Raw genomic sequence first — 26,231 nt, forward strand, 5'->3', positions numbered from 1 at the left:
AGCAGGCTCCCCGCCACGCCATCGGTCTCACGGGTACCTGGGTGTGTGTAACAGCACCCCCGACTTCCCACAGCTGAGTATTTGCGGCTCCTTCTGCAGCGCCGTGGCAAGGTTTCCACATCAGAAACTGACACACGACATGACTAAGTCTGAAGTCTATGTGAAGGAATCACTTTGACTCTCACACTTAGTCACTGTCATCTGGAAGTGGGCTCCACTCTCCCTGCTCCCCAAGAACGACCAGCCCACCCTTCCTACCGCGCTCTGATTGCTACTGCGATTTCCCACAGTCCAGGGCATCTGCCTGGGGAAAGGGAAATTAACAGGTACTAAAAAGAAATAGTAACATCTGACTTAAATTGTAAGTGAATTAAAGGGTCATTAAAAAGCGCGTTCTACTGAAAACCGTGAGGTGAAGGAGGCATCTGATATTTCACACAACGTCAGTGAGTCTGCTGAAGATCAGGGACCTCTAGAAGAGAACGTCACTTGCAAATAAAGATCATATAAAGCACGTTTATTAGGATTCAAAGATGTAAACTAAAGAGTTTCCTCCCAAGTGCTAGCACAACAATCAAGTAATTTAAATCTTTTTTTCCCTGAATCAGTAAATTATCTAGGTTTTCCAATAAAATTTTTATGCCCAAATCAGGTTAATAAGAGAACCCCAGTGGAATGCCCGCCCAGCCTTCTGATCCGCCGTGTATTGCAGGGCACAGACTGGAGGGTAGTAACTACCACAGCACTGGTCCAGTCACATCATGCAAAGAACAAGCACACAAAAATAAATTCTTTGGCAAGGAGATTCTTATTCTTCCAAATATTCTTTCTGCATCTAAATGTAAGCACTGCTAGTAAATATACTTTTAAAAAGCTGGGGTGGGAGGAGTAGAAAAATCCAAAATATAAAATAAGTTGCATGCATAAAATATTTATCACATTATTTATAATAGATAAAAACTAGATAACAAAGTGGCTTTGTAAGTTATGGTACTTAAAACTGAATATTATGCCACAACTAAAAACTATAGTAATAAAAACTACACAAAAGCACAGAAACGATTTTGGGATAAGGTTACACAGCTTTTGATATAAGGTTAAGAAAATAAGGTTTTGTGTCATCTGTGAGTACAGCTATGTTCAAGGACATTTACAAATACTCTAAGGTATTTCCTCTCCTCCAAACGTCAGCAGTTACATCACGGCAACGAGAATCTACGTGTGAGGGTCAGCTTCTCGCGCCTGCCTCAGATTTCTACAGTGTCGTCACGCAAGTTCACGAGCATGAAACACGGACTTTTTACAAAGTAAGCAATAAGGAGATACAAAGGGCACTAGAAGGAATGGCATGAATTTACAATCTCATAACTTTGAGAGATTCACTTGTCAACCCTAAACACTTGAGAACTTCATGCCTTATAACGTTTATATTATCAGGATGTTGTATGATGAACTTGGGATAAGATATAGTTAGTTTCATGATTATGGTAAACTATTAATAATTATTAATGTAAGTGTTTAAGGGTTCTGTGAAGAAAGATTACCGCATATCCTTACTTTGTACTAATTATTCTTTGAACTGGGTCAAGCTTTTGCTGTCAAGTCCTGTGAATTTTTCCAGTGCATGTACTGCCTGCAATTCTGGCAGCTGCCATTAGGTGGTGGCTGCTAATGGGAGCTCAGGCCCAGGTAAAGAGTAGAGGTAAGGCACAGAATACAATTCTACCAACAAAAGAATAGTTTATCAATAATCATAATAAAATACAGCAAATTATTCACTAAAAGGTACGGTTGGCTATATAAGAAATATAATTTAAAGAAATACAAACAAATAATTTTCTAACATATTCAAGCTTTACTTTTTCCAATGAGTACTTATAAAAACCCGTCACTGATATCCTGGAAGGTAACAACAGAGTTTGTTCTGTTCACTCATTCCCCTTCTTCTTGCCTTTCTATGACCTTTTTAAGGCTTACAGGCTTCAGAGCTCGGTATGAACTCTTACTGGTGCCTGGAAATATTTTCCTTTAACTACTTTCCTAGAAGACTTCTACCGATCCCTCGACCCCGAACTCAGATGTTCTTTCCTTTGTGAAGGCTTCCCTGAACACCCAAGCAACACCTTCCTCCACACCTGTCGCAGACCCTGAGGCAGGTGGACCTAGGGATTCCGCTTATTTAGCCCGCTACAGCACAGCGGACCGGGACGTACACGTATATTTTATGAGCTGGCAATGCTGGCTGGCCCACGACCAGGATTCAAGCAGCCTGCAAAGCGAGCCAGTTCCTCCCAGGCCAAGATCTGGCAGAGTCGGGCTTACAATTTTCCACAATAACTCTTAAACAGACACATGCCTTAGTAGCTGCCTTTGGGGGCGCTGGCCAAATAGGAACAATTGGAATGTATAAAAAAAAGGAGTATTGCACTAAACCAGTGGCAAAGTTAGCGTTCGTGTAGCATATGAGAAGTTTGCAACAAATTAATTTCACCAAATGAATCAGAGCTATGGAAGGCTGTTGATAAAGCCCTGTGTCCAGAACCCCTCTGCGAGAGAGAGAAACCTTTCAGCAATACTAACAATAACAACAGTAATAACAGCGAGTAACTCACAGAGCGCTGCTCTGAGACAGACACTATCCTGAGCACCTTAGGTATGTAAATCCGTCGAACGCTCACACAACCCCACTTTACAGAAGATAAAACACGGGCAAGGAGACACAGAATGACGTGCCAAAGGTCATACAGTCCAATGGCAGAGCCTGCATTCAACCCTGAAAACCCGGCCCGAGAGTCCATGCTGAGAACTAACTACTGCATTTTACTGCCTTACAGCGTAATATGGCCTGTCTCCAAAGCCTGGAGAAAAGACTCGATGGTGACCTGGTCACCACACAGCAGGAAAGACATTATACTAAGGCCAAGCACATGCACACAGCCACTCACCTCTCCACTCGCCCACTCACACGACCGAAACTGAAACCTCAGTAAACGGTGCTACCTGTGGCGCAGTCTGACAATTTCTACTTTCTTTTGTTTTGTAAAAACTGCTGGCCACGACCCAAAAAAGGGTCTCACGATGCAGTTTGAAAAACAGTGCACTAACCCCAAGATCAGCTTTCCCATCATTCTACCTATTGCAACCACCTACTCTAAAGGAAGGCATGGGAAACAGGATACAGATGGTTATGGGCTCAGGCAGACCAGAGCTGGGGAGGGAACGCGATATAATGGAGCCAGACAGGAGCCTGCCTCACCACCACAGAGATGTGCGACCAGCAAGTCACTTGGTTCTTCAAGCCAGCAGCCAGCACTGTGAGAGCTGAGACAGAGTGTGCAAAGCTCCTCACCCATAACACAGATAAAGGAAGGGTTGTTTTCTCCCCCCATGCCAACTCTTAAGAGTTCACTCTGTGGGTCATAAAAGCAGAGGTTGGGGTTATTTTGAAATGGGAAAGGATCTAGAAATTGCTATTACGATTCGGTGAAGACTAAAGCAACATCCCATCTGGAAAAAAACTTTCTCTTTCCCAGGTGAATCTGGGCTGACTCCCAGATTGAAAAGTATCAATAAGAAAACTCTGCTCTTGCGCTACGGGACCCGTTTCTTAGCAAACGGGGCTTCGTGTTCCTCTAAAAGGGGGGAGCCCCACTCCCCACCGCAATCCCCTCGCCGTAAAACTTGGTTATGGGTGTCCAATGGTCCCACAAGACTGGGGGCATCCTGGAGAGTAAGGCCCAGGTTGTACTCATTTCTGTGCAACCAGCTCACAGCTGGATGCCTAATGCAGGGCCTGACCCACAGCAATAGATATAAAATAAACGTTTGCTGAGCTTCACAGAAGAAACCCTCCAAGTGGAAATCTGCACCATGTTTCATTTCTGCATGACTCCGTTCGGCCTCTTCCTCCTGCATTCCCACAGCAGCCAGTTCTCCCGGTGACATCTTCACACTACCCATTGCTTTCACTCCTCCTTCCTCATCCAAGTCCACTTACCACTGGCTTGCTTCTCTGCAGTTTTAGAACTGCTCTTCGTGCAGATGACTGGTATTTCTTGACAGGCCACAATTAAATAAATGTCATCTAAGGCATCTGTTTTACAGATGAGGACGCTGGGCTAGGAAGGGCACGTATGCCGCCTGAGCTCTAACAGGCAGCTAGTGGACAACAGGTGTTAAACTGACCTGTGGCCCAATTCGGCTCTACAGGAACAGCAAACTTGGCCTTGTATATTTAAGTGCAGCCAGTTGAAGGGGGAAAAGAACAGAATAAGTGGAAGTAAACTTGCGTTGAGCACCAACTGTGTACTAAGCGCTGTGCTTTCTGTGCGTCATCACACTGAACGCTCACAACACGCCTACAAAGTCGTACAAATGTTTATCTTACAAATTCTCTGGGTGAGTGATGTAGAAAAAAGAGCTTTGAAGCTATTACAGCAATCCCTCTGTCAATGCCTCCTTCCCTGGGCTAACTGTGCTGGACCGTACCAATTGGGGAAGCCCGATATGAGTTGCTAAAAATGCTGAGGTACATATTTTTAAAAATCTAGTAAATACAGAACTTCGAATTGCGTGTCTGTAAAAAAATTAATTATGTAATGGGTTATAAAAAACAACCATAATCTTCTGCCTATTTGGGACACATAGGTAAAACTGCCCAGGTGAGATCATGAATGCCAACGACAACACACTTACACCGTGCAAACCAAAGGCTGCCCCACCCCTTCAGTTATTTGGTATAGAGATAAAGCTCTGTAACCAAATTGTTGTTGGAAAGAAAGTCACGGAGGAAATCAGCCTTATTTCCTCCACGAAGACACAGCTACTGACTGATGGTCCAAGACAAGTGACCACGTGAAGCGCCATTAAGCACGTCCGTGCTGTCTTTGCTGATAGGTTAGCACAGCTTTCCCAAAATGTCACTTGTTTTACTTTCAATAACAGGACCCAGCCCGTGCAGGGAACACACATCAGAGGGGACCCTGTGATCAAGAACCCATGGCATGTCTCCATCTTTATAATCTGCTTCTCTTTTTACTGCTGTGACGACGGCAGGCAAGTGTCATTAAGGGAAGGGCAAACTTTTCACTTGGGGCACATTTTTAAAAGTAGTAGCAAAAGCTAACGTTTTCATCAAGACAAATTTCAAAAGTATTATCACATGAAAGGACTGTTTATAAGACAGAAATGGGTTCACAAAATCGTGTAAACTTACAAGATTTAGAAAGGGGCACCGCGAAAGGGCGACTCATGATTCACACTTCCTTGCGCAGTGCCTGGGAACGCGCCTCCCTAACCTCATCGCTCCTGACGACGTGGAACTGCGGAGAGGAGGTGACGCCTGCTTCCCAAGTTGGGAACGGGTTCAACAAGCGTACACACCATGAAAGAAAAGAAGGGACTCTGAAACAGTATATAAATTTGTCAAGCCCTGGCTGGCGTAGCTCAGTGGATTGAGCGCGGGCTGGGAACCAAAGTGTCCCAGGTTCGATTCTCAGCCAGGGTACATGCCTGGGTTGCAGGCCATGACCCCCAGCAACCGCACATTGATGTCTCTCTCTCTCTCTCTCTCTCTCTCTCTCTCTCTCTCTCTCTCTCTCCCTCTCCCTCTCTCTCTCTCTCCCTCCCCCTCCCTTCCTTCCCTAAAAATAAATTAAAAAAATAAAAAAAAATTTGTCACGTAGTCACAGAGAGTTAGCAAAGAACTGGAAAGAATGATTTAAAAAAGAAAAACCGCTTACTGTAGCTAAGTCTTTCAGAAAAAGAAAATCAAAACAAAGGATCACTTTATTTTAATTCGGAGTGTCTAGAATCGTAAAATCCACAATATGAAGACACTTTTTATTCTCATTTCTGCAACTAAGTTCAATTCACCAGCTTTCACAGGAACAATATCCTTCTACATTTACGACTACTCCATTAAGAGCCACCCAGGCCACCACCCACCACAAGACGACTGGTGAGTTAGTCATACACACGGATTCACTTAGTCACGCATGGAGTGGGCTGATTGTACTGATGCTACCTTGCCCGACCTAGAAATCCCCAGGAGAAATTCAAACTGCCCTCTGTCAAATCCTCAGTTAGGGATGCCAGTAAACAAATAAACCCTTCAACACTTGGAGACACCCATATTCTTCTTGAAAAAACACACACAAATATATAAAGGAATGAATCAAATGTTTTAAAAACTGCATTGCTGTAACAGCTAAGAGATGTACTGATGATATGAACAATACGTTTCTATGGATTCAAGATAAACAAAGAAAATACTCAATAGCACCCTCTACGGTTTATAATCCAGACATAAGAAGCATTGTTTGTCACTGATGTTTCCATAGCCAAAATAAATGGCCGGTTAACAACTGTAAAAAGTGTGTAAATAAAGTAAAACATAACAAACTTAGACTTTATCAAAATTTCCTCCAATGTTTTTAAAGGTGTGAACATCATCTTGTTACACACAGCACACACAAAGAACATTCTGCATAAAAATCACATAAAACTTACATAAAGATTAGTATGACATTAAATTTTCTTACAATTCATAGATATATAAGGTGAAGTTTTATACTGTAAACATATGATAAAAAGTATGTCTAAGTAAGTTGAAAGCACTGGAAAAATTATAAATCAAACAAAAGCTATTCAAGCATAAACAGGAATTTGAAAATTAAAATGTACAAAAAAAATTAAAAGGCTTAATTATAAATAATTCTTTCCTGTAAACTCCCCCAATATGATTTTATTCATTTATTTTGAGATACAGAAGATAAATGACCACCATACTTCTGCGCACACTTCATTAACAACACTGAAAAATCATGCTATAATTTAAGATATATATTAGGTTGTTAGTGGGCCACATTATGTCATCAATAAACACAGTACTATACAATTCACCTCTGAGGTCAAGCACCAAAATCCTTCTCGAGTGCTTTGACTACTTTAGATCAGCATCCAATTACCTTAAATCACCGCAGAACCAAAATAAAATAAATCTCTACACTGTTTTGATGTGTTGTTTTCAAATCATCTTAAAATTTACTGATTAAATAAAGCCGTATTTTATCCTCTCACGAAATCCTAAGGGAAAACTAGGTCCAAAACACCAAACAATGCACGGTTGTCTGTAACTGTCAATGTCACTTTCCAGTTAGAAGAATACGTTTGCAGGATGTTACGGTTCAGAGTATTCTGTTTCATGATCAACACTGAGAACAGTGACATTTTCCCATTTAAAACAGAAGGGACAAACAAGCTACCAAAAACCCCACCCTCAGCCTTCAATGTAACAAATGAACTCACATGAAAATTAACAAAAATTCTTTGTATACTTCATCACACATTGGAACTCAGGCACAAACTTCAAGGATTCCAACACTTGAATTAAAGGCAGAGAATTCAAATTACAATGACCACACATAAGTCTGAATGGTGATAATAATAGGGCAACCACAGTCATAAACGCTAGTTGTAAGTTCTAAATCTGGCCTTTCAAATCATTTATCCTGGTAGCTGTGCAATGGGTCATTGTTATTATTTTTTAATCTTACAGACCTATTGTGTGTTTCTCAAAATAATAAAAATAAAATAAAGCAGCATAAAAGCAAACTACTTTGAGAAGGAAGTCATATGAACCACATGAATTGATGAGAAAATTAAAAGATCTACATCATTCCTACATTCAACAGTTTCTCAACAGAAGGTTGATCAAACTAACACCAAATATACACATCTCAATGTCAACAGTAATTTGAGAATAAATTCTCATTACTCTTACAGCTCATGAAGAAAAAAGGGTTTAAAAAAACCTGAGTAAATGTTGCCTTTCTAAGTACATTTTACCATAACCACCAAGTTTGAATGGCAATATTTAACAGGAGTTGGGCTCTACTGCTAAACCCTAGTGAATTTTTCAACGAAGTTATCTGTTTCATGTAAAAGTTTCTATTAACGAATGCTTTCAAAATGGATATATTTTAATTACCCACACAGCAATAAAATCAAAGCTATGAATTTTTAAATGCCAGTAGCCAGCAAAAACACTTTAAAAGGCATCCTCATGGTTTTTAAATGAAAAACTGGAAAGTATATTAAAGGATAATTAAAAGTGGATGAAATGAACAAACAATTAAATGAGTTACAAGCAACACCAGATACTGCAGAAGCGGGGTCCGCACAGTGTATTTTGTCTCTGTGAGGGCATCGCCGAGAAAGAACCGTGAGGAATAAAACCACGCCGCACTTACGTGGCAGCAGGGACAGTACAAAACTGCCCAGAACCAGAAAGTGAGCAGGAAAAAGTCCCCTGGCAGCTAAAGAATATGGTAAAATTAATGTGCTGAAAAAATGCATACACTATACTAACGGCTCATTCCTTCTTCTTCTGTACCAATTCTAAATGCCTGGACCACCCTGCCCTGCCCCAGTCCACAGCTTATTAGAAGCACAAAACTGAGAAGAGAAACTGAGGTACTTATATAAATTATCACACCAACAGCAGCAGAAAATAACAATTTACAAAAAAGGAAAACCAAAAAATAAAAGCAGCAGTCTGAGAACCCAAAAAGCTATAAATATACCTACATGTGCCAAGACTTTCTGAGGCATATCATGCCACAGTGTAATAATTTATAAATTATGACATTGAATTATATTCAAAATGCTTATTAGTAACAGAGGAAATGAATGTAATATTTTAAGTTTCCAAAAAAAATACTTAAAATAGGGGAAAAGATCCTGGAGTTATACAAAAGTTTACTTTGCGGGGGTCCATTTACATAAACCACCATCCCTTGGAGGATTTTACAACTGTGTTCACAGATGTTGCTGATTATGGAAATCAAGTGAGCTCCGCACAGCAGCCTTCCAGCAAAAGCCTGGGAGCTCCAGCCTGCCCTGCACTCGCTCCCACAGAGGAGCCGCTCGGCAAGATGTGACTGAAGCTCTACAAAAAGCTAAGGACTGAACACTGTGTGCAGCCTTAGTCCAACTCAAATGAGCCCAAGGCTAGCGCTGCACCTGAACGCTGACTATGCACAAGGCTTTACATTTAGTCCACACTACGATCTTGTGACTCAAGTACTATCCCATTGTGTAGGAATCGGAGACTCAGTGGTCAATGACTACTAGCTCAAAGTCACGGCTGGTGCTGGAGTGCCCAAGTTCCTCTAGGCCTGTACACTGTACACTACCATGCCATGACAACTTTGCCAAAAAGTTCACTGTATAATTCATCTTTACAAGGTGCAACAGATAAAAATATTTATCATCTACTGAATCCCACTATCAAAAGCGTTCACTAGTGGCCATCTTCATTTTCCAAAGGGTATTCCTGGGGACACTACACCCAGAGTGTTACAGGTGTTGTTGGCTGTGGAAAGAGAGGGGGTTGTGGCGATGTATCTGGAAAATGCTGGTTTCTTTTGTTCATGTATTCCTCAGAATCTTTAATGTACTGAGTCTTTGGCTCTGTGACCCTCCAAGGTTAGCAGAGGGCTGAGTGTGAGCAGGTGGAAGATGGGCCCCGGGCGGGAGAGCAGAAGCACCCCCACCAGATCTCCCATTTGCCAGCGGCACAGTCAGAGCCTGATCGGACGGCGATGCCGTGTTTGCAAGAGTGAGGAAGCATGCAAGGACCCTTAAGAAGCCTCTGCTTAATATGTAGGAGTTTTTGTTGTTATTTTCTCTGTAGTATTACAGATAGCACAATCCTGTGAATGATTCTTAATACTAAAAATGAATCATACAATGACAATACCGGAAAAAGCTGCCCAAATATTCTCTGTAGTATTCTTGAGTCTCAGGCCAAGAGATATCATGGAAAAGAATCTTAATAACCATTTAATCAAATTTTTCAGTTATTACTGCCAAAAAACAATCAACAATAAACTTATAGTAGCTATTCGACTCAGATGGAAATGAGTTTTTTACTATAAAAAGCAACAAATTACCAGTCAGAACTACAAAGTCATTTAAGTCCACTTAATCACATCAATCTGATCCATTGTGCCCCCTAATAAACTCTACAGGAATTCACACTCTTATTTGCATAGTTTCCATATTTATTCAAACAAACCTTACACTGTCAGCTCAATTCAAAGTAAAGAACAAAAATATGTCAACATCAGGATTCCCAACACTCTATCTCCTACTCTACTGGCAGGACGGTTACAATACACATGTGGAAGGAAATACTGAAAGACATGAATATTAGATGAACTATCAACAGTACTTACGCGTCATTGGAGCAAGTCATAAATTCTCCCTTTATTTTGGGATGCCATGAGCCAGTATGTAGCATTGCTGTGTGACCCTTAAAGAAATACAAAGAAAAAAGATATTTAACAAATTTTAAAAAATAAACTAACCAGAAACTGAAATGTTTAAAACTTTTTAGTATTCCCCAAAGCACACTATTTTAATAACAAGCCGATATTATTTTATCTCAGTTTTTTAAGATGTTATTTACTTTTAGAGAGAGGAGAGGAAGAAAGAGAAGGAGAGGTGTGAGGGGGAAACAGTTGCATCCTGAAAGCAACCCCCCCCCCCCCCCCCCCGACAAACCTGCAACCCAATCATGTACCCTGATCAGGAATGGGACAGGTGACCTTTTGCTTTGAGGATGACACCCAACCAACTGAGCCACACCCGTCAGGGCTTTATCTCAGTTTTATTTCATAATATGCATTGTTTATTTCACTTTGTTTGTTTTCTATTTGTTTAACTCACTGTGTAACGTGCCCTGCCCCTCCCCCATTGCCCATGAAGTAGCACAGTGCTTACACATAACAGGTGCTCCATAAGGAAGGAAATAGAGGGGACAATGACAGCCTCTCTTTAAGAAAAGAAAGAGAAATAGGCCCTTCTTTAGAGATTCTTTTCTCAATGAAAAGGAATTTAAAAGAATAGAAAGTATTTACAAATAATCAAGGCGATACAAGAGGTTGGGGATAAAAAAATCCGTGCTTCTTAAAAATGTGTCAGCAATCTTGATTCTATTATACATCTGGAAGAATAAACATGTGAGGAACGGAAAGACATCTTTAAAATTATTCAGGAAGATAGATCTTACTAAGCATAACACAAATATATTGTAAAAACACTTTAACTAAAACAAAGTGATGCTGGTATGAGAACTGACATACGCACCACACCAACCACGGAGTACCTATCAAACATCAACACACACACACACACACACACACACACGCACTTCCCTCCTAGGCTGCAAAGTCAGCTGGAGCGCTCCCCTACAGTAAGTGAGGTTCAGGCAAGGCAGAAAAGAGCCTAATATTGTTAGTGTAATAATGGTGAGGTCTCTTATTCTGAAAGGGCCAAAAACTCAGCTATACTACAGGAAGCAAACTGTGCACACTAGAAGGAAAATAACTGTGGTTCCATGGAAAGAATAAACTGGAACTGCAGTGCCCACATGTGGGCCTGGAGACCATCTCTCGTCCAAGTTGCCTACGATGCCTCAAGTTGCAGCTGGCCACACCCTGACATTCTGCTCATGTTCCCGGGATGCAAACAGGGACCAGAACCTCTTCTGCAGTAGGGGGGGGATGGGTCGTATTTACTTAGAGGGCCAGGCAATACTTATTTAAGTAAGTGTAATGTAAACTGAGATTGAAGGAATGGGAAGAAGCCAGTCATGCAGAAGCAGAAAAACGAGCTTTCCAACAAACAGATGGAGAAGCGTATGAGAAGGTCCTGATGCGGGAAAAGAGCTGGGCGCGTCGGAGGAAATGGAAGGCGGCTAGTGGGCTGTCGCATGTTGTGCAGGAGAGAGCACAAAGCAAGTGGATATGCAGGGACATAGGAGTCAGAATATGGAAGTTGTTGTAGTCTGTAAAGAGGTGAGAAAGCCTATAGAGGCATTTTAGAAGCATATTTTTAAAGGACTCTATGGACTGCTAAAGAGGCAAGAGTAAAAGTAGAAAAGTGAGCAACACATCTGTTACTGTACATAACAATTGGATGTAGGGGCAGGAGAGAATTTTGACTCATGCAATAGCAGTGGTGAAAAGAGGAAAGTGGACAGATGTGAGGTGTACCGTATTTTGCTGTGTGTAATGCACATTTTTTGACCCAAATTTCTGAGGGAAAAATAAGGATGCACATTATACATAGGTAATGCCTGAAACACCTTGTATCTGTTCTTCTGTTTTATGATTTTTTTTTAAAGATTTTATTTATTTATTTTTAGGGAGGGAAGGGAGGGGAGAGAGAGAGAGAGAGAGAGAGAGAGAGAGAGAAACATCAATGTGCGGTTGCTGGGGGTTATGGCCTGCAACCCAGGAATGTACCCTGACTGGGAATCGAACCTGAGACACTTTGGTTCCCAGCCCCGCGCTCAATCCACTGAGCTACGCCAGCCAGGGCTTTGTTTTATGATTATTTGTTACACAAAATTTCTTGTACCATAATATGCTAAAATATAAATGTTAAAATTTGTTTATAATACAAAAAACAAGTATCTAAATATAAATAAATAATTGAATTAAAAGGGACAATTTTTTTCCTGCAAGTCTGGGCCCAAAATGTGGGTGTACATTATACAAGGGAGCACATTATGCATGGCAAAACAAGGTACTTTGGATTGAACAGACCGGGCTATTTAGTGGACAGGCATCTCAGTGGGGCTCCTATAAATCTGGGTGGGGAGAAAGAAAGGGTTTTAGGGTTATGCTTGTTGGAGTATTTAAGGATTACTCCCAACTTCATAGATTTAGCAGCTAGAAAAGAAGTTGATAGCAATTTTTTAAAAGATTTTTATTTATTTACTTTTTTTTTTTTTTAGAGAGGGAAGGGAGGGAGAAAGAGAGAGAGAGAAACATCAATGTGCGGTTGCTGGGGGGCGTGGCCCGCAACCCAGGCATGTGCCCTGACTGGGAATCGAGCCTGCGATGCTTTGGTTCGCAGCCCAAGCTCAATCCACTGAGCGACGCCAGCCAGAGCAAAGTTGATAGCAATTAAAGTGGGCAGTAAGAATCAGGATTTCCCGACTGGACCTGTTATGTTTGAAATGCCTATGATCTGCAAATGGAAATGTCAAGGTGGTAGTTGAATATACAAATCTTGAACCCAGGAGAGGAAAATAGGAACATGGAATCTCATGGAGAGAATGGTGTCACCCCCCTCTACACAAAGATACGTGCACATCCTAATCGCCAGACCCTGTGAACGTGACCTTATTTGGAAAAAGAGTGTTTGAAGATATAAGAATCTCAAGATCACTCTGCATCATCCAGGAGAGCCCTAAATTCAATGACAAGTACGCTAATGAGACAGAAAAGAAGACAACAGAACAAGCTCAAGGCTCTGTGAAGAGAGGGCGGAGATGGGAGTTACGTGCTGGCAGCCACAGGCCAAGGGACGCCTGGGGTCGCCAGGAGCTGGAAGGGGAAAGGAAGGGTCCCCTAGAGCCACTGGAGGAAATGTGGCTGTGAGAACACCCTCATTTCGGAATTCTGACCTCCACAACTGTGGAAGAATAAATTTGTGTTATTTTCAGCCACCAAATGCATGGTACTTTATTACAGTAGTAATTCTAGGAATCTAATGCATAGTCTCAGCCTAAAGACCAAAAAGAGCTGTAAATAAGTACAGAATTTTAGTTAATACATTTGTTTCTTTGTTACAGTGGTATGCATTAACAATTATGAAACTCCTAAGAGTATAAGGAAGAATTAGCAACAAAGAAAATATGTTGATAATAAAGGGAGTCAAGCTTTTCACTGTTGGAAAACAGTTACAAAGTGAAAAGAGGGCACTCCCTGACTTCAATATACTACTAGGTGACAATAATCAAAAAAGCATGGTACTGGCAGAAAAACAGGCTTGCAGACCAATGGAACAGAATTGATAGCCCCACAATAAATCCACAGGTGTATGAGCAAATAATTCTCAACAAAGGAGCCAAAAACATCCAATGGAGAATAAAAGAAAACCTTTTCAATAAATGGTGCTGGGAAAATTGGAAAGCCACATGCAATTTGTTCCCATGTATAAAAATTAAGTCGAAATGGATCAAAGACCTAAAATATGAGACGTGAAACAATAAATCCCATAGAAGAAAGCATGGGTACTCAACTTATGGACCTTGGTCTTAGAGAGGAGTTAATGAATTTGATTCCAGAGGCAAGGGAAGCAAAGGCAAAAATAAATGAATGGGACTACTTCAAACTTAAAAGCTTCGGCACATCAAAAGAAACCGCCAACAAAACAAAAGGGCAGCCAACCAAATAGAAGACGGTATTTGTAAACAAAAGCTCCAACAAGGGGCTACTATCCAAAATATATAAAGAACTTGAGCAACTCAACGCCAAACAAACAAATAACCCGATTAGAAATGGGCCCTGGACCTGCACAGGCACTTCTTCCAAAAAGACACTCAAATGGCCAACACATAAATGAAAAGATGTTCAACTTCACTAGCTATTAGGGAGGTGCGAATCAAAACCACAATAAGATACCACCTCACACCTGTTACAATGGCCATTACCAACAAGACAACTGATAACGAGGGCTGGAGAGGGTGTGGAGAAAAAGGAAGCCCACCGCATTCACTGCTGGGGGGAATGTCGACAGATACAGCCTGCATGGAAACAGTGTGGAGACGCCTCAAAAAATTAAGAATAGAATTATCATACGACTCAGCAACTCCTCTTCTGGGTATCTACCCCGAAAGTTTGAAAACAGTATTCACAAAGATATTTGTACCCCTGTGTTCACTGCAGTACTACTCACGGTGGACAAGAGATGAAAACAACCCAAGAGACCTTCAGTAAATGATTGGATAAAGATGATGTGGTAAATATATGCACAATGGAACGCTACTCATCCACTAGAAAAGACGAAATACTGCCATTTGCAACAACATGGATGGATCTTGAGAATACCACGCCTAGCAAAATCAGAGAGAAAAAGTAAGAACCATATGATTTCACTCATATGTGGCATTAAAAACCAAAAGCAACAAAAGAACGAACAAAAACTCACAGACCCAGACGACAGTATGGTGCTTACCAGAGGGCAGGGGGTAGGGAGGACAGTAAATGTGGTGACAGAAGATTTGACTGTGGGTGGTGGGCACACAATGCCATACACAGATGACATGTCACAGAACCTGTGTAGTTTTACCAAGCGATGTCACCCCAACAAAATAGAGCACTCTCCAGAGGTTCTGAACACCTCGACAATCCAGGACATGCTGGCCTTCAGGGGCTCAGCTCCCAAAGGCACGGCTTCCTCCATCGTGCCCACTGCGCAGCACCTCTGCTCCACTCGGCTTCAATGCCCCGCCCCCCGACATTGGAACTGACCTCTCTGCCTCACCCCTGACTCTAACTCGCAGGCTGCCTGCCTCCCAGGCAGGTCCTTACTTCCCATTTTTCTCTCCCACGTCCAGACTCAGAAACTCTACATACGGGTGCTGCTCAGTTCAGCCCTTAGAGCCTCACTCCTGTCCCTTGTCCTAACAGCAACCCAACAACTAGCCCAGACCAGGAAGGTCTTGAAGGCAGGCCCCAGGAAACAGGTCTGTCACTGATGTTTGATTACAGTTGAAATAGCATCTTGGAATAGACACAATATTTTAAGAGGACCACAAGAGAATGAGCCCTATCACAAAGGGCATTAAGATAAAAGGCCATGTGGTCACCCTGGCTGTTGAGTACCCAGAATATGAACCAACAGTAGGTTACACTGAAAAAAATCTAGAAGACTGTGAATGCTGTTTCTTGTTTGTAGAGATAGAAGCATGACAAAAGCAACAGGAATGTTAAGTACCCTTGTGTTAAAACAGTGACCAAGATTAGTCATAACAAAAACGAAGTTCAACTAAGGATTCTTAAATGGACCTAAACACAATCAGTACCATGGCTAACATTAGTGGAAAAAAAGTTTAAAGTGACACCTATTACAGAACAGGCAGTGATTAAAGCACTTTTTCATCAAATAAACTAGTTTTTTCACTTTCTCCTTTATGTAAACATAGGCCTCCTGAAGGGGAAAAATTCCTTTCTCTTATTCAACAGCCTTAACTGCAAACAGCCTAGAAGACAGAATTAAGCATCTATGGGTTCCTCATACATACTTTGCAAATAGAAAGGACATTACTGATCCATGACCACTACTGGCTTCCTCTACACACACACACACGTGTGCTGATCTGCACTCATCTGTCCAGACTCTTGTGGCTGCCCCTACGACGAACCCGCAAAAACAGGTGCCCTGCCGCAGTGCCACCTGGGGTCACCGAAGGAGGTGAGGCTCTGGGACCCACAGATTACAAGTTCCCCGGTCTCTGGAATAATGAGCTAGCTCTGAAACGCAGCAGGAAATATACTAGGAACTTTGATCCAAAAGTTCTTCTTGACCAGAGTCCATTCACAGGTTTTCAGGAATCACCAGCTTCCTGAAACTGTCAGCAACATTTTTATGTGCACACACTTTTCTGGAGAAAATGTTCGGAGCTTTAATTTGCAAGCTGGCGAACTCTTTCCCTGGAGGTCCCCACAGTAAGCATTTTAGGCCTCGTGGGCCACATGGTATCTGCTGCACCACTAGACTCTACCACTGTAGCACAAAAGCAACCACGGACAATAGCAAATGAATGGGCATGACTGTGTTCTGATAAAACGTTTATTTACAAAAACAGGGTGCAGGCTGGACTTGGCCCACAGGCTTTAGTTCGCCAAGGCCTGTTGTGTAATGCATCACTTTCTTAGTCATTTCCTCCTGTGAATCAAAGGATCTGAAGTCCAAGTCTTTCTAATTCCTGAGCAATTTTAAAATCCATTTAAACACTTCAAAGAGAGAAATGCATTCTTCTTTGATCTACTCAACTCTAATGACCTCTTCGAAGATATTTCGAGCAGCCCCAACTAAGGCCAAGTCTTCTGTTACCATACATGATTCCTTTTCTGAAACCATGAACTTCCAATACTTATTGATTCAACAAACACTTATCACCTGATATGCCCCAGGCTCTAGATCCTCCACTTACTAGTCATACAACCTACCTTCCGGTTCTTTAACCTTCTTTATTGTCAATATCCTAAACTTTACCACTCTCTCAGCATAAACCTGGATGTCCTTTTGCTGTGCCTACAATGTACAACTTCTGCTCTGGAATCAGCTCCATCCTCCCCATCACTGTCTTCCATTCCAATACCCAGGCTCCTAACTAAGACCCAAGAATATCACACAAACACGCAGCCGGATTGTTCCTACAAGTTTACATTCTAGAGCTGTTAACGCCCCCACCATTCTCCTAGGGATTTTTTTCTCTCACAGCCATCAAGGGCTGTTCTAAACCTCTTCTGTCCTACTGCAGGCCTCATCTCAACATCTGCAAACACGACACTAGGAAATGACCCTGCCAGTATAAGGGGACACCTTCACCTGCCTGCCCAAGGCCCGCCGTCTCTGAACACACCTGCAAGAGAGCCTGCCCCACCCCTCCTTTTCCTCCTCACACTCAGGGCTGGCTCTTGCTCTTGGGCTTGATCACAGTCACTTCCACCTTTTCAGGAACTTTCAATCTTACTAAGAATTATTTTTTGTTTGTTTTTGCAGAACTGTATTAATTTTCTATTGCTGTATAACAAATTACCAAAAATGCTGGGGCTTAAAACACCTCCGCTTTATTAGCAAACCGTTTTTTAGGTCAAAAGTCCTATCACCATGTGACTGGATTCTCTGCTCAGTCTCATGGGCTGAAGTCAGGGTGTCAGGGGGTTGCATTTCTTTCTGGAGGCTCTGGGGAAGACCCTGACTCGCAGCTCACTCCGGTTGCTGGCTGAACCGAGGGTCCTAGTGCCTGTCTCCATGCCTCTGTCTGCTGAGGACTGCTCTCGGCACCTCGAAGCCCTGTGCCTGCCTTGCCACCTGGATTCCTCCATCTTCGAAACCAAAGCCAGCAAACGAGCAATGCCATATTGAATCGGAATTAGTCAAAAGCCAGGAACCTAAGTCTCCACAAAACAATCCCTTCTTAGCCTTGGCTGGAGTAGCTCAGTGGATTGAGCGTGGGCTGCAAACCAAAGTGTCGCAGGTTCGATTCCCAGTCAGGGCACACGCCTGGGTTGCAGGCCATGACCCCCAGCAATCGCACATTGGGGAAAAAAAAAATCCCTTCTTTATCTATGGCTCCTGTTGAAATGGATGAGGAATAATGCTCTTCTTGGAGGTCCGCTGGTTTGCTTGAGGAGATCCATGAGGCACACACTTAATGTCTTTAGGGTAACTGCATGCTCTGACTTTTCTGTCTTCCTCAAGTTTTAGCCAGAGGTTACACATACAGCCACTCCCTTGGCTTCTTCTCTATGCCACACTTCCAGGAGCAGGGTTTGTTTTTTTCATTTTAACAATCTTTGCCATCTGTATACGGTCAAAATTAAATAAATCATCTACTCTTGGTTCCCTTGTAATAAGGCTTCTTTCGATTGATCTTTCTTCTCTCACAGTTTATTATAAGAAGCAAAATGATATCTGGCAGTACCTTCAACGCTTTGCTTGGAAATCTCCGTCACCATTTTTCCAACTTCATCGCTCAAATCCTGCTTCCATCTTCAAAGTCAGCAACACAGAATAGCCCTCCAGTCAAATCCCCCCTGCCCCAGACTTTGACTCTCTTTTGCCAGGAAGGTCTCAAGCCCTTCTAAGGGCTCACCTGAGCCCTTAGGCAGGATCCACGGAGGACAACCCTCCTTTCTTCGCACCAGTCGCACCTGTCACTATGCCCTAATCAGAGGAGCATCTCGTGGGACTCAGGTGCACATCCACACGCAAGGGGCGGGGCAGGGAACCCTAGGGGATATTGTGAATTCTGTCTGTAACAGGGGCTCCGGCTACAGCAATTCCGGAACCACCTTCTATGTATGATGCCATTGAACAATGAGTAAGTGTAATGGTGATGTTGGAAGCCAAATTTCTCACTATTGGAGAAGTGAAATACAAATGTGGAATGGTTGAATGCTAGGAAGTTGAATTAGGATTTGATGTAGCAGTGTGAACTGCTGATTTTTTAAATGCATTTTGTTTATTTTTACTAATTGGTTGCTCGATCTCCCCACTGCAGCTCGGTCTCCTGAAACAGTCTAGAAGCAATGACACCTCCGCAGCGGTGACCATATCCAGTGCCCAGATCTTGGTTTATAAACAGACCTCCCTGCTGAAGGGAGCCGTGAATCACGAGAAGAATGGGTAATGTCGGAGCAGGAAAAGTACAAAACGAGCTTGGAACATTCTGTTGTGCCCAAATGTAAGAAACTACCCCCAAAACGATGCGGATATGTCAGAAGAACAGAAACAAGTGTGAGGAAGTTTCTATTAGATAAAAAGATCTGGAAATATTCAGAAATCGGAAAGAAACACAGTGTACTTTGAACCATTGCACTTCTTAGCGTTTTTATTTGCAGTTAAAACTGCTTAAAGAAACAAAAATATACCTAGATTCACAGCTTAAAATGTTTTACTCCTTTGGAAACATTATTTACTATTAAAAGGACATGACTAATATATTTCCCCTACAAATATAAGGGCAACTTTTTAGAGTGGCTGAGTATCAGAGTAACTATGTGTTAGAACTCTTCAAATACAAACAAAGCATTTGAAAACATTTCCCCCCAAATTCCTTCGAAGCTTCCAGTTTCCACAACCGAAGTACACGCACGGAGGACTCTCCCACCAGACAGACGGGAGAGCCCGCCCTCTCCCACTCCAGTCGCGTACCCCCCTGCGCCACGTACCGATGGGGGTGCACTCTGGAAATGCGTGGTCTGGCGTCTCGTCACTGCGTGAACGGTGCAGAGCACACTCACACACACCGAGATGGCAGAGCACGCTCCAGCCCTGGGCAGCAGGGCCTGGCCGCTGCTCCTAGACTACAGCCCTAAACAGGACAGTCTGCACTGAATAATGTGGGCAGTTCTAACACAGTGGTAAGTAGCTGTCCATCTAACCATATGTAAACACAGAAATGGAACAGTGAAACCACAGTGTGAGAGATAAGAAACGGCACACCCGCACTGGGCACTGACCGTGAATGGCGCTCACAGGACTAGAAGTTGCTCCGGCTGAGGCAGTGAGAGCACGGTGAGTGCATGTGAAGGCCCGGGACACCAGTGCACAGTGTCGAAGGCTTCACAGACGCTGCGCACTCAGGCTACACTGTATTTACAAAACGCTGGAGCAAATCAAGCACAAGAGAAAATGATCAGTCAAGAGCCATGGTAAGCACGAGATGGATGCAGCTGCTACTGGTATAGCGTGGCATATGCTTTAAACCAGCAAGCTCTTTTATAAGCAGAAGCAGTACACTCTAAAATAACGATTAAAAGTAAACACATAAGCCAGTAACAGCCGTTTATCATCATTGTCAAATACGACGTACTGTACACAGTTGTATGTGCTTTACTTTTGCACGACTGGCAGCACAGGCTTGTTTACACCAATGCCACTGTGAACACGCGAGCGATGCAGTGCACCGAGCTGTTACAACGGCTGTGATGCCACTACATCACGGGGTGACAGGAATTTTTCAGCTTCATCAGAATCGTATGGGGAATTCCAGCCAAGACAGAGGCAGAGGTAGAAACCGTTTCTTCGCTTCCTCTCACAACCAAAAGGAGGACAACCACCAATCTAAAACCAACAGACAAAAGCACCAGAAAATCAAACTGCATGGAACTCTGACAACCAAGGAATTAAAGAAAAAAATCAACCAGAACCACCAGACGGGTGTGCCAAGACAAAGAAATAAGGCCCAAATGAAAGAACACAGCAAAACCTCAGAACTAAGCAATGGGGACATTGCCAACCTAACTGATGGAGAAGTTAAAGCCCTGGTAATCAACATGCTCACAGGACTGATTGAGCTTGGTCGAAAAATGAAAGAACAAATGAAAGATACCCAAAATGAAATAAAGCAAAATATTCAGGGAACCAACAGTAACAAGAAGGAAACCAGGATTCAAAGCAACGATTTGGAACAAATGGAAGAAATAAATATCCAGAACGAAGAAACAAGAATCCAAAAAAATGAAGAGAGGCTGAGGATTCTCTGGGACAACCTGAGACATTCCAATACCCGAACTATAGGGGTGCCTGAAGGAGAAGAACAACAGCAAGAAATTGAAAACTTATTTGAACAAATAAGGAAGGAAAACTTCCCCAATCTTGCAAAGGAAATAGACTTCCAGGAAGTCCAGGAAGCCCAGAGAGTCCCAAAGGAGTTGGACCCAAAGAGGAACACACCAAGGCACATCATCATTAAGTTACCCAATATTAAAGACAAAGAGAAAATCCTAAAAGCAGCAAGAAATAAGGAGACAGTTACCTACAAAGGAGTTCCCATCAGACTGTCAGCTGATTTCTCTAAAGAAACCTTACAGGCAAGAAGGGGTTGCAAAGATGTGAAGTCATGAAAGGGAAGGACCTACATCCCAGATTGCTCTATCCAGCAAAGCTATCATTTAGAATGGAAGGGCAGATAAAGTGCTTCCCAGATAAGGTCAAGTTAAAGGAGTTCATCATCACCAAGCCCTTATTATATGAAATGTTAAAGGGACTTGTCTAAGAAAAAAAAAGATCAAAATATGAACAATAAGATGACAACAAACTCACAACTATTAACAAATTAACCTAAAAGAAAAGAAAAACTAAGCAAACAACCAGAACAGGAACAGAATCAGAGAAATGGACATCACACAGAGGAAGTTCAGTAGGGAGGGGGAAGGGAGGAATGGGGGGAAAAGGTACAGAGGAGCAGCAGCATAATTAGTAGACATAAAATAGACGGGGAAAGATAAAAAATGGTATGCCCTGGCTGGCGTAGCTCAGTGGATTGAACGCAGGCTGCGAACCAAAGCATTGCAGGTTCGATTCCCAGTCAGGGCACATGCCTGAGTTGCAGGCCACGGCCCCCAGCAACCGCACATTGATGTTTCTCCCTCTCTCTCTCTCTCTCTCTCTCTCTCTCTCTCTCTCTCTCCCTCCCTCCCTTCCCTCTCTAAAAAAATAAATAAATAAAAGCTTAAAAAATGGTATAGGAAACAGAGGACTCAAAGAACTTATATGTACAACCATGGACATGAACTAAGGTGGGGGGAATGCTGGAGGGTTGGGGGGTAGGGTGGACAGGAGATAAAGGGGGAAAAATTGGGAAAACTGTAATAGCATAATCAATAAAAAAATACTTAAAAAATTTTATGGGACAACCATCATATATGTAGTCCTTGACCAAAATGTCATTATATTACCCAACCAGATTCCTTTCTTTTTGAAATTTTCTTGGCCAAAACCTACATCAACAAAGGCTTAGTCTCTGTAATTAAGAAATAAATGGCACAGAACTGTTTTGATGGTGAAAGAGATTAAGACAACCCAGGGCAAACGCACTTAATGATATCGACTGGAGATGAACTGACAGAAGTTTACTAAATGAGATGAGAAGACTGGTACCGTAGGCATGCCCTTACTAATAATCTACCGAAACCTTCTGAATTTAACTTAATACTGATTTGTTACAGAGTTTTGAGGGCTAGAAACCAAATAGTCACACGTTTGAGGGCTCTAGGCCAAAGAGCCCTATTTGAATCTCAAATAAAGACTGCGCCTAAGAACTGAAAGCATGGACAAAAACTTGGGGGTGGGAATGGGGGGGAGCACTGCGGGGGGGGGGGGCTGGGATGGGAGTAAAAGACAGAAAACTGTACTTGAACAATTAAAATTTTAAAAAATGTTAATAAACAAATAAAGAAAGAACTCAAAGCAATAAAGGGAAACATTCTCTGAGTGGAAGTAAGAGACCAAAATCCTGGGGTAGAATGAGTGAGCCGTGATGACAATGTAGCTGCAGTTTTTAAAGTTTTAAAGGCTGATTCCCGCTGATCCCTCTCCTGCTGCACTTTCCTAACCACCTAAACCTGAACAAGATGTAGGTCATGTCCCAGTTCCTAATAAAGTAATTTTCATCTTATTTATTTTATTTTACTTAAAATTATCTCAAAATGATATTCTAAAGGAGCAGCAAAACCTGATTTCAAAGGATAGTTTATGGAGAACTGCAGCACACATCAGGGACAAGATGCACATTTCCGTGGCTGACGTGGAACCCCGAACCCCCAGCCACCACCACTGGGGGCCTCTCCTCCCCCCCAGCGGCAGCCCAAGGCGTTTGCACACGATCCCACGATTCTAAAGAACATGCAAACTACGCCTCCAGGCAGTAAGAGCAAAAGTTCTGGTGAGATCAGAAAAGAAAGACCTTCCAATGCATGAGGAAAAAAGACAGATGCAAATTAAAATGGTAATAGTGATTATATTTGGGTAGTAGAATTATGAGTAATTTTTCTTCTTTTTTTATTTTCCAAATTTTCTACAGTCAATAGGAATTACTGTTAGAAACCAAATACTTCCTTTTTAAAAGGTGTAAGTATAATTACTCTCCCTGTAATGTATTATGCTATAGTGTGTAACACAGAAAAGCATTTCTGTAGCAATATAATTATACTCAAAATATACATATGTGTATATATACACAAAAAAATTACTTAAAGATTAGAGATACAAATTTAACAAGATAACAATTTGACAATATAATTAGAAAGGCCTGTTTATACTCAAAGTACGTAATATTTTATCATAACAGATCAGATTTAATTATTTTCTTTAATAACCTATTCACTGAATTTTCCAGTAAAGCCACAAGTTAGTAATTGCTCTTGGAAACAGAAAAGAGGTTAAAAAGTTAAGGGAAAAAAAGTGTCCTATGAAACCCACTACTTTCAAATAATAATTCTTGCATTTCCAAAACCCATCATTCAAGCCAAAGACTGCAATTTAGATATCAGTAACATTTCCTGGACAAGTAAATAATCAACTAATTATATTAGCTTCTGGAAAATGAAGAGAGTAAATATTAATCATGATTTTGAAATCAAAATAAAGATAATATTAGGTGGATGGGGGAAGCTACAGTGCAGTACAACACTGGCAATTGGTATTTTAGTGTCCTGTATTTCTCCCTGGATTTGTTTATGCAACCTTATCCCACCTTCCTAACTACCTCACCGTATGTACTATATGCATAAGTCTCGGACTATAGAAATAACCAGACACGGACCCAACCAGATTCCTTTCTTTTTGAAATTTTCTTGGCCAAAACCTAAATCAACAAAGTCTTAGTCTCCTTATAATTTAAGAAATCCTGAGTGACTGTAATCATTAAGAAGAGCTCAGTGGCAGGCAAAAACTTCTCTTTCTCACACTTTTTAAGGAAAAGTGTCGTAAGTGCAAACTAATAAAAGAATTACTTACATGGGAGTTTTTAAAGCTTTCATTTCCACAAACCAGTTGTTTAAGTGAAGTTCTGAATTCTCAGAAGCTTCACATAAAACAGATGAAAACAGAACTCTTTGAGTTTAAAGCAAGGAGAGCGATCTGGAGACCCATCTGCTTTATGTCCATCCTGCCCTTCTCCTCGAGCATCTTTGGGGAATCCCTCAGGCAAGGGTTTGAAGGGGAGAGAAACGAGAAGTCCCAGTGGAATACATGAGAAGAAAAAAAACTACTCAAACCACCACTATAACTGTATATACTTCTATGTTAAGTTATGTTTGACTCACCTAACACACACTGAACTCTCAATAAACAATTAGTCAACAAACAAAAGAAAAGGTATCAGATTGTGGTCCTCATTCGGGACGAGAGGCACTTCAAGGGTTCAACAGAAGGCAGTCTGAAACGCGCTGGACTACTTTATTCCCGTAGCCCAGCCAGAGCACCTAAATACATCACGGTTCTCATTCCTCACAGTAGTTACGGCCTTCAAACTTCTGCAAACACTGGATTATCGAACAGGATTAGGTTCCCGGTCATATATTCATCATAGGATCAATACAAAACTGTGTTTTATGTATGTTTGTGTTTCAGGGCACTTACTTTACACATATTTGATTCACTAACATTGAACGCAAAGTCAACAACACTACCGCTCATTTCTGAGCAAAGATTATCTAACACACGTGTTCTCTCTGTAAGGCACATCACAGGCCCCTCGCACTAAGAAACACTAGACGGAACTACAGTACTTCAGCACTGCACTTAGGGGCCATTTTAAACTACAAAATCCCCAACAAAAAGCACAAAAACAAGAAAAACGTTAAATAAACCACAAAACAGACACCTGATGACAGTACGGGAGCTGACACAAGAAGGCAGATGATCACCCTGTTCAAATTCTTTTTTGTTGTTCCGTGCAAGTGCCTGTCTGCTGACTACTGTGAAAATGCCGTGAGTGTTGACTTTGGGGTTACAAAACAATTTTCCTAGCAAGCGAGTCTGCAAATACAGAAATCATGAATGAAGAGTATAAACTGTATTTTCTTAGACAATCAACTTCATAAAATATTTTGATATAGGCACAAACCATGAGGATTAGTGTATTAGAAAAAGTACTAAATGGGGAGAAAGTGTAAAAGTCAGAATTAAAATGAAGGCTCAAAATTCTGCATCAACCATACCCACTGACCTTAATGTATCTGTGGTAGATTACACTGTTGTTCGCAATCCATCGACCCTCCCCGGATCCACAATCTTTGACAAGTGACACTACGGTTCCTCTCCATAGAGACCAGATATAGTTCTGTGCTGTACTGATGTTACATACAGTCATGTGATTTGCTTTGACCAATGGAATGCCCCTGGACATCATCTGAGCAAAGGCTTGAAATGTGCTTCCGGAGTTGGGGTCTCCTTCCTGTGTCTCTCCCATCCCCATGGGAAAAACACGCCTGCACATGGTCCTCCGACGTCAGGAGGACCGGGCTCTATCTGTAGCTTAAAGCCAAACCCAGCCTACACATACGTTAGCAATTATAAATAAGCCATTAAGTTGTATAGCATTATTGTGGCTATAGCTAATTGATACTTAAAAGAATTATACATGAATTTTAAACCACCAGCACCCTACTAAACATCGTTTTATAAAAATGGCTGATGAGCCCCTCATTCCTCCTCGTCCACAGAGGTCTGTGGGGGACTGGGTGTCCACCGCTGGCTCCGACTGTGTCTCCCAGCCCGCGAGATACTCCGAATGAGAGCTTGTCATCTACACATCAGACGATGGCGTCTCTCTCCTCTCTCCCCAAACTTGGACTGTCCCTACCATGTCACATGACACTTGAAGCCAGACCTTAAGAAACCCCAAGTTTCCA

The 26,231-nt window shown here is 42.0% G+C and overlaps 1 protein-coding gene across 2 annotated transcripts in view; it reads right to left on the bottom strand.

Moving 5' to 3' along the window:
• Positions 1-26,231, bottom strand: part of WDR70 (WD repeat domain 70) — a 221,509-nt gene that overhangs the window by 125,694 nt on the left and 69,584 nt on the right. For both annotated transcript variants that reach the window (XM_028527092.2, XM_036020201.1), the window contains exon 9: positions 10,242-10,318. In XM_028527092.2, the coding sequence (XP_028382893.1) occupies positions 10,242-10,318 (77 nt within the window). The remainder of the gene's footprint in view (positions 1-10,241; positions 10,319-26,231) is intronic.

This window comes from Phyllostomus discolor, chromosome 3 (genome assembly GCF_004126475.2).
Source record: "Phyllostomus discolor isolate MPI-MPIP mPhyDis1 chromosome 3, mPhyDis1.pri.v3, whole genome shotgun sequence".
In the NCBI taxonomy this organism is placed as follows: Eukaryota; Metazoa; Chordata; class Mammalia; order Chiroptera; family Phyllostomidae; genus Phyllostomus; species Phyllostomus discolor.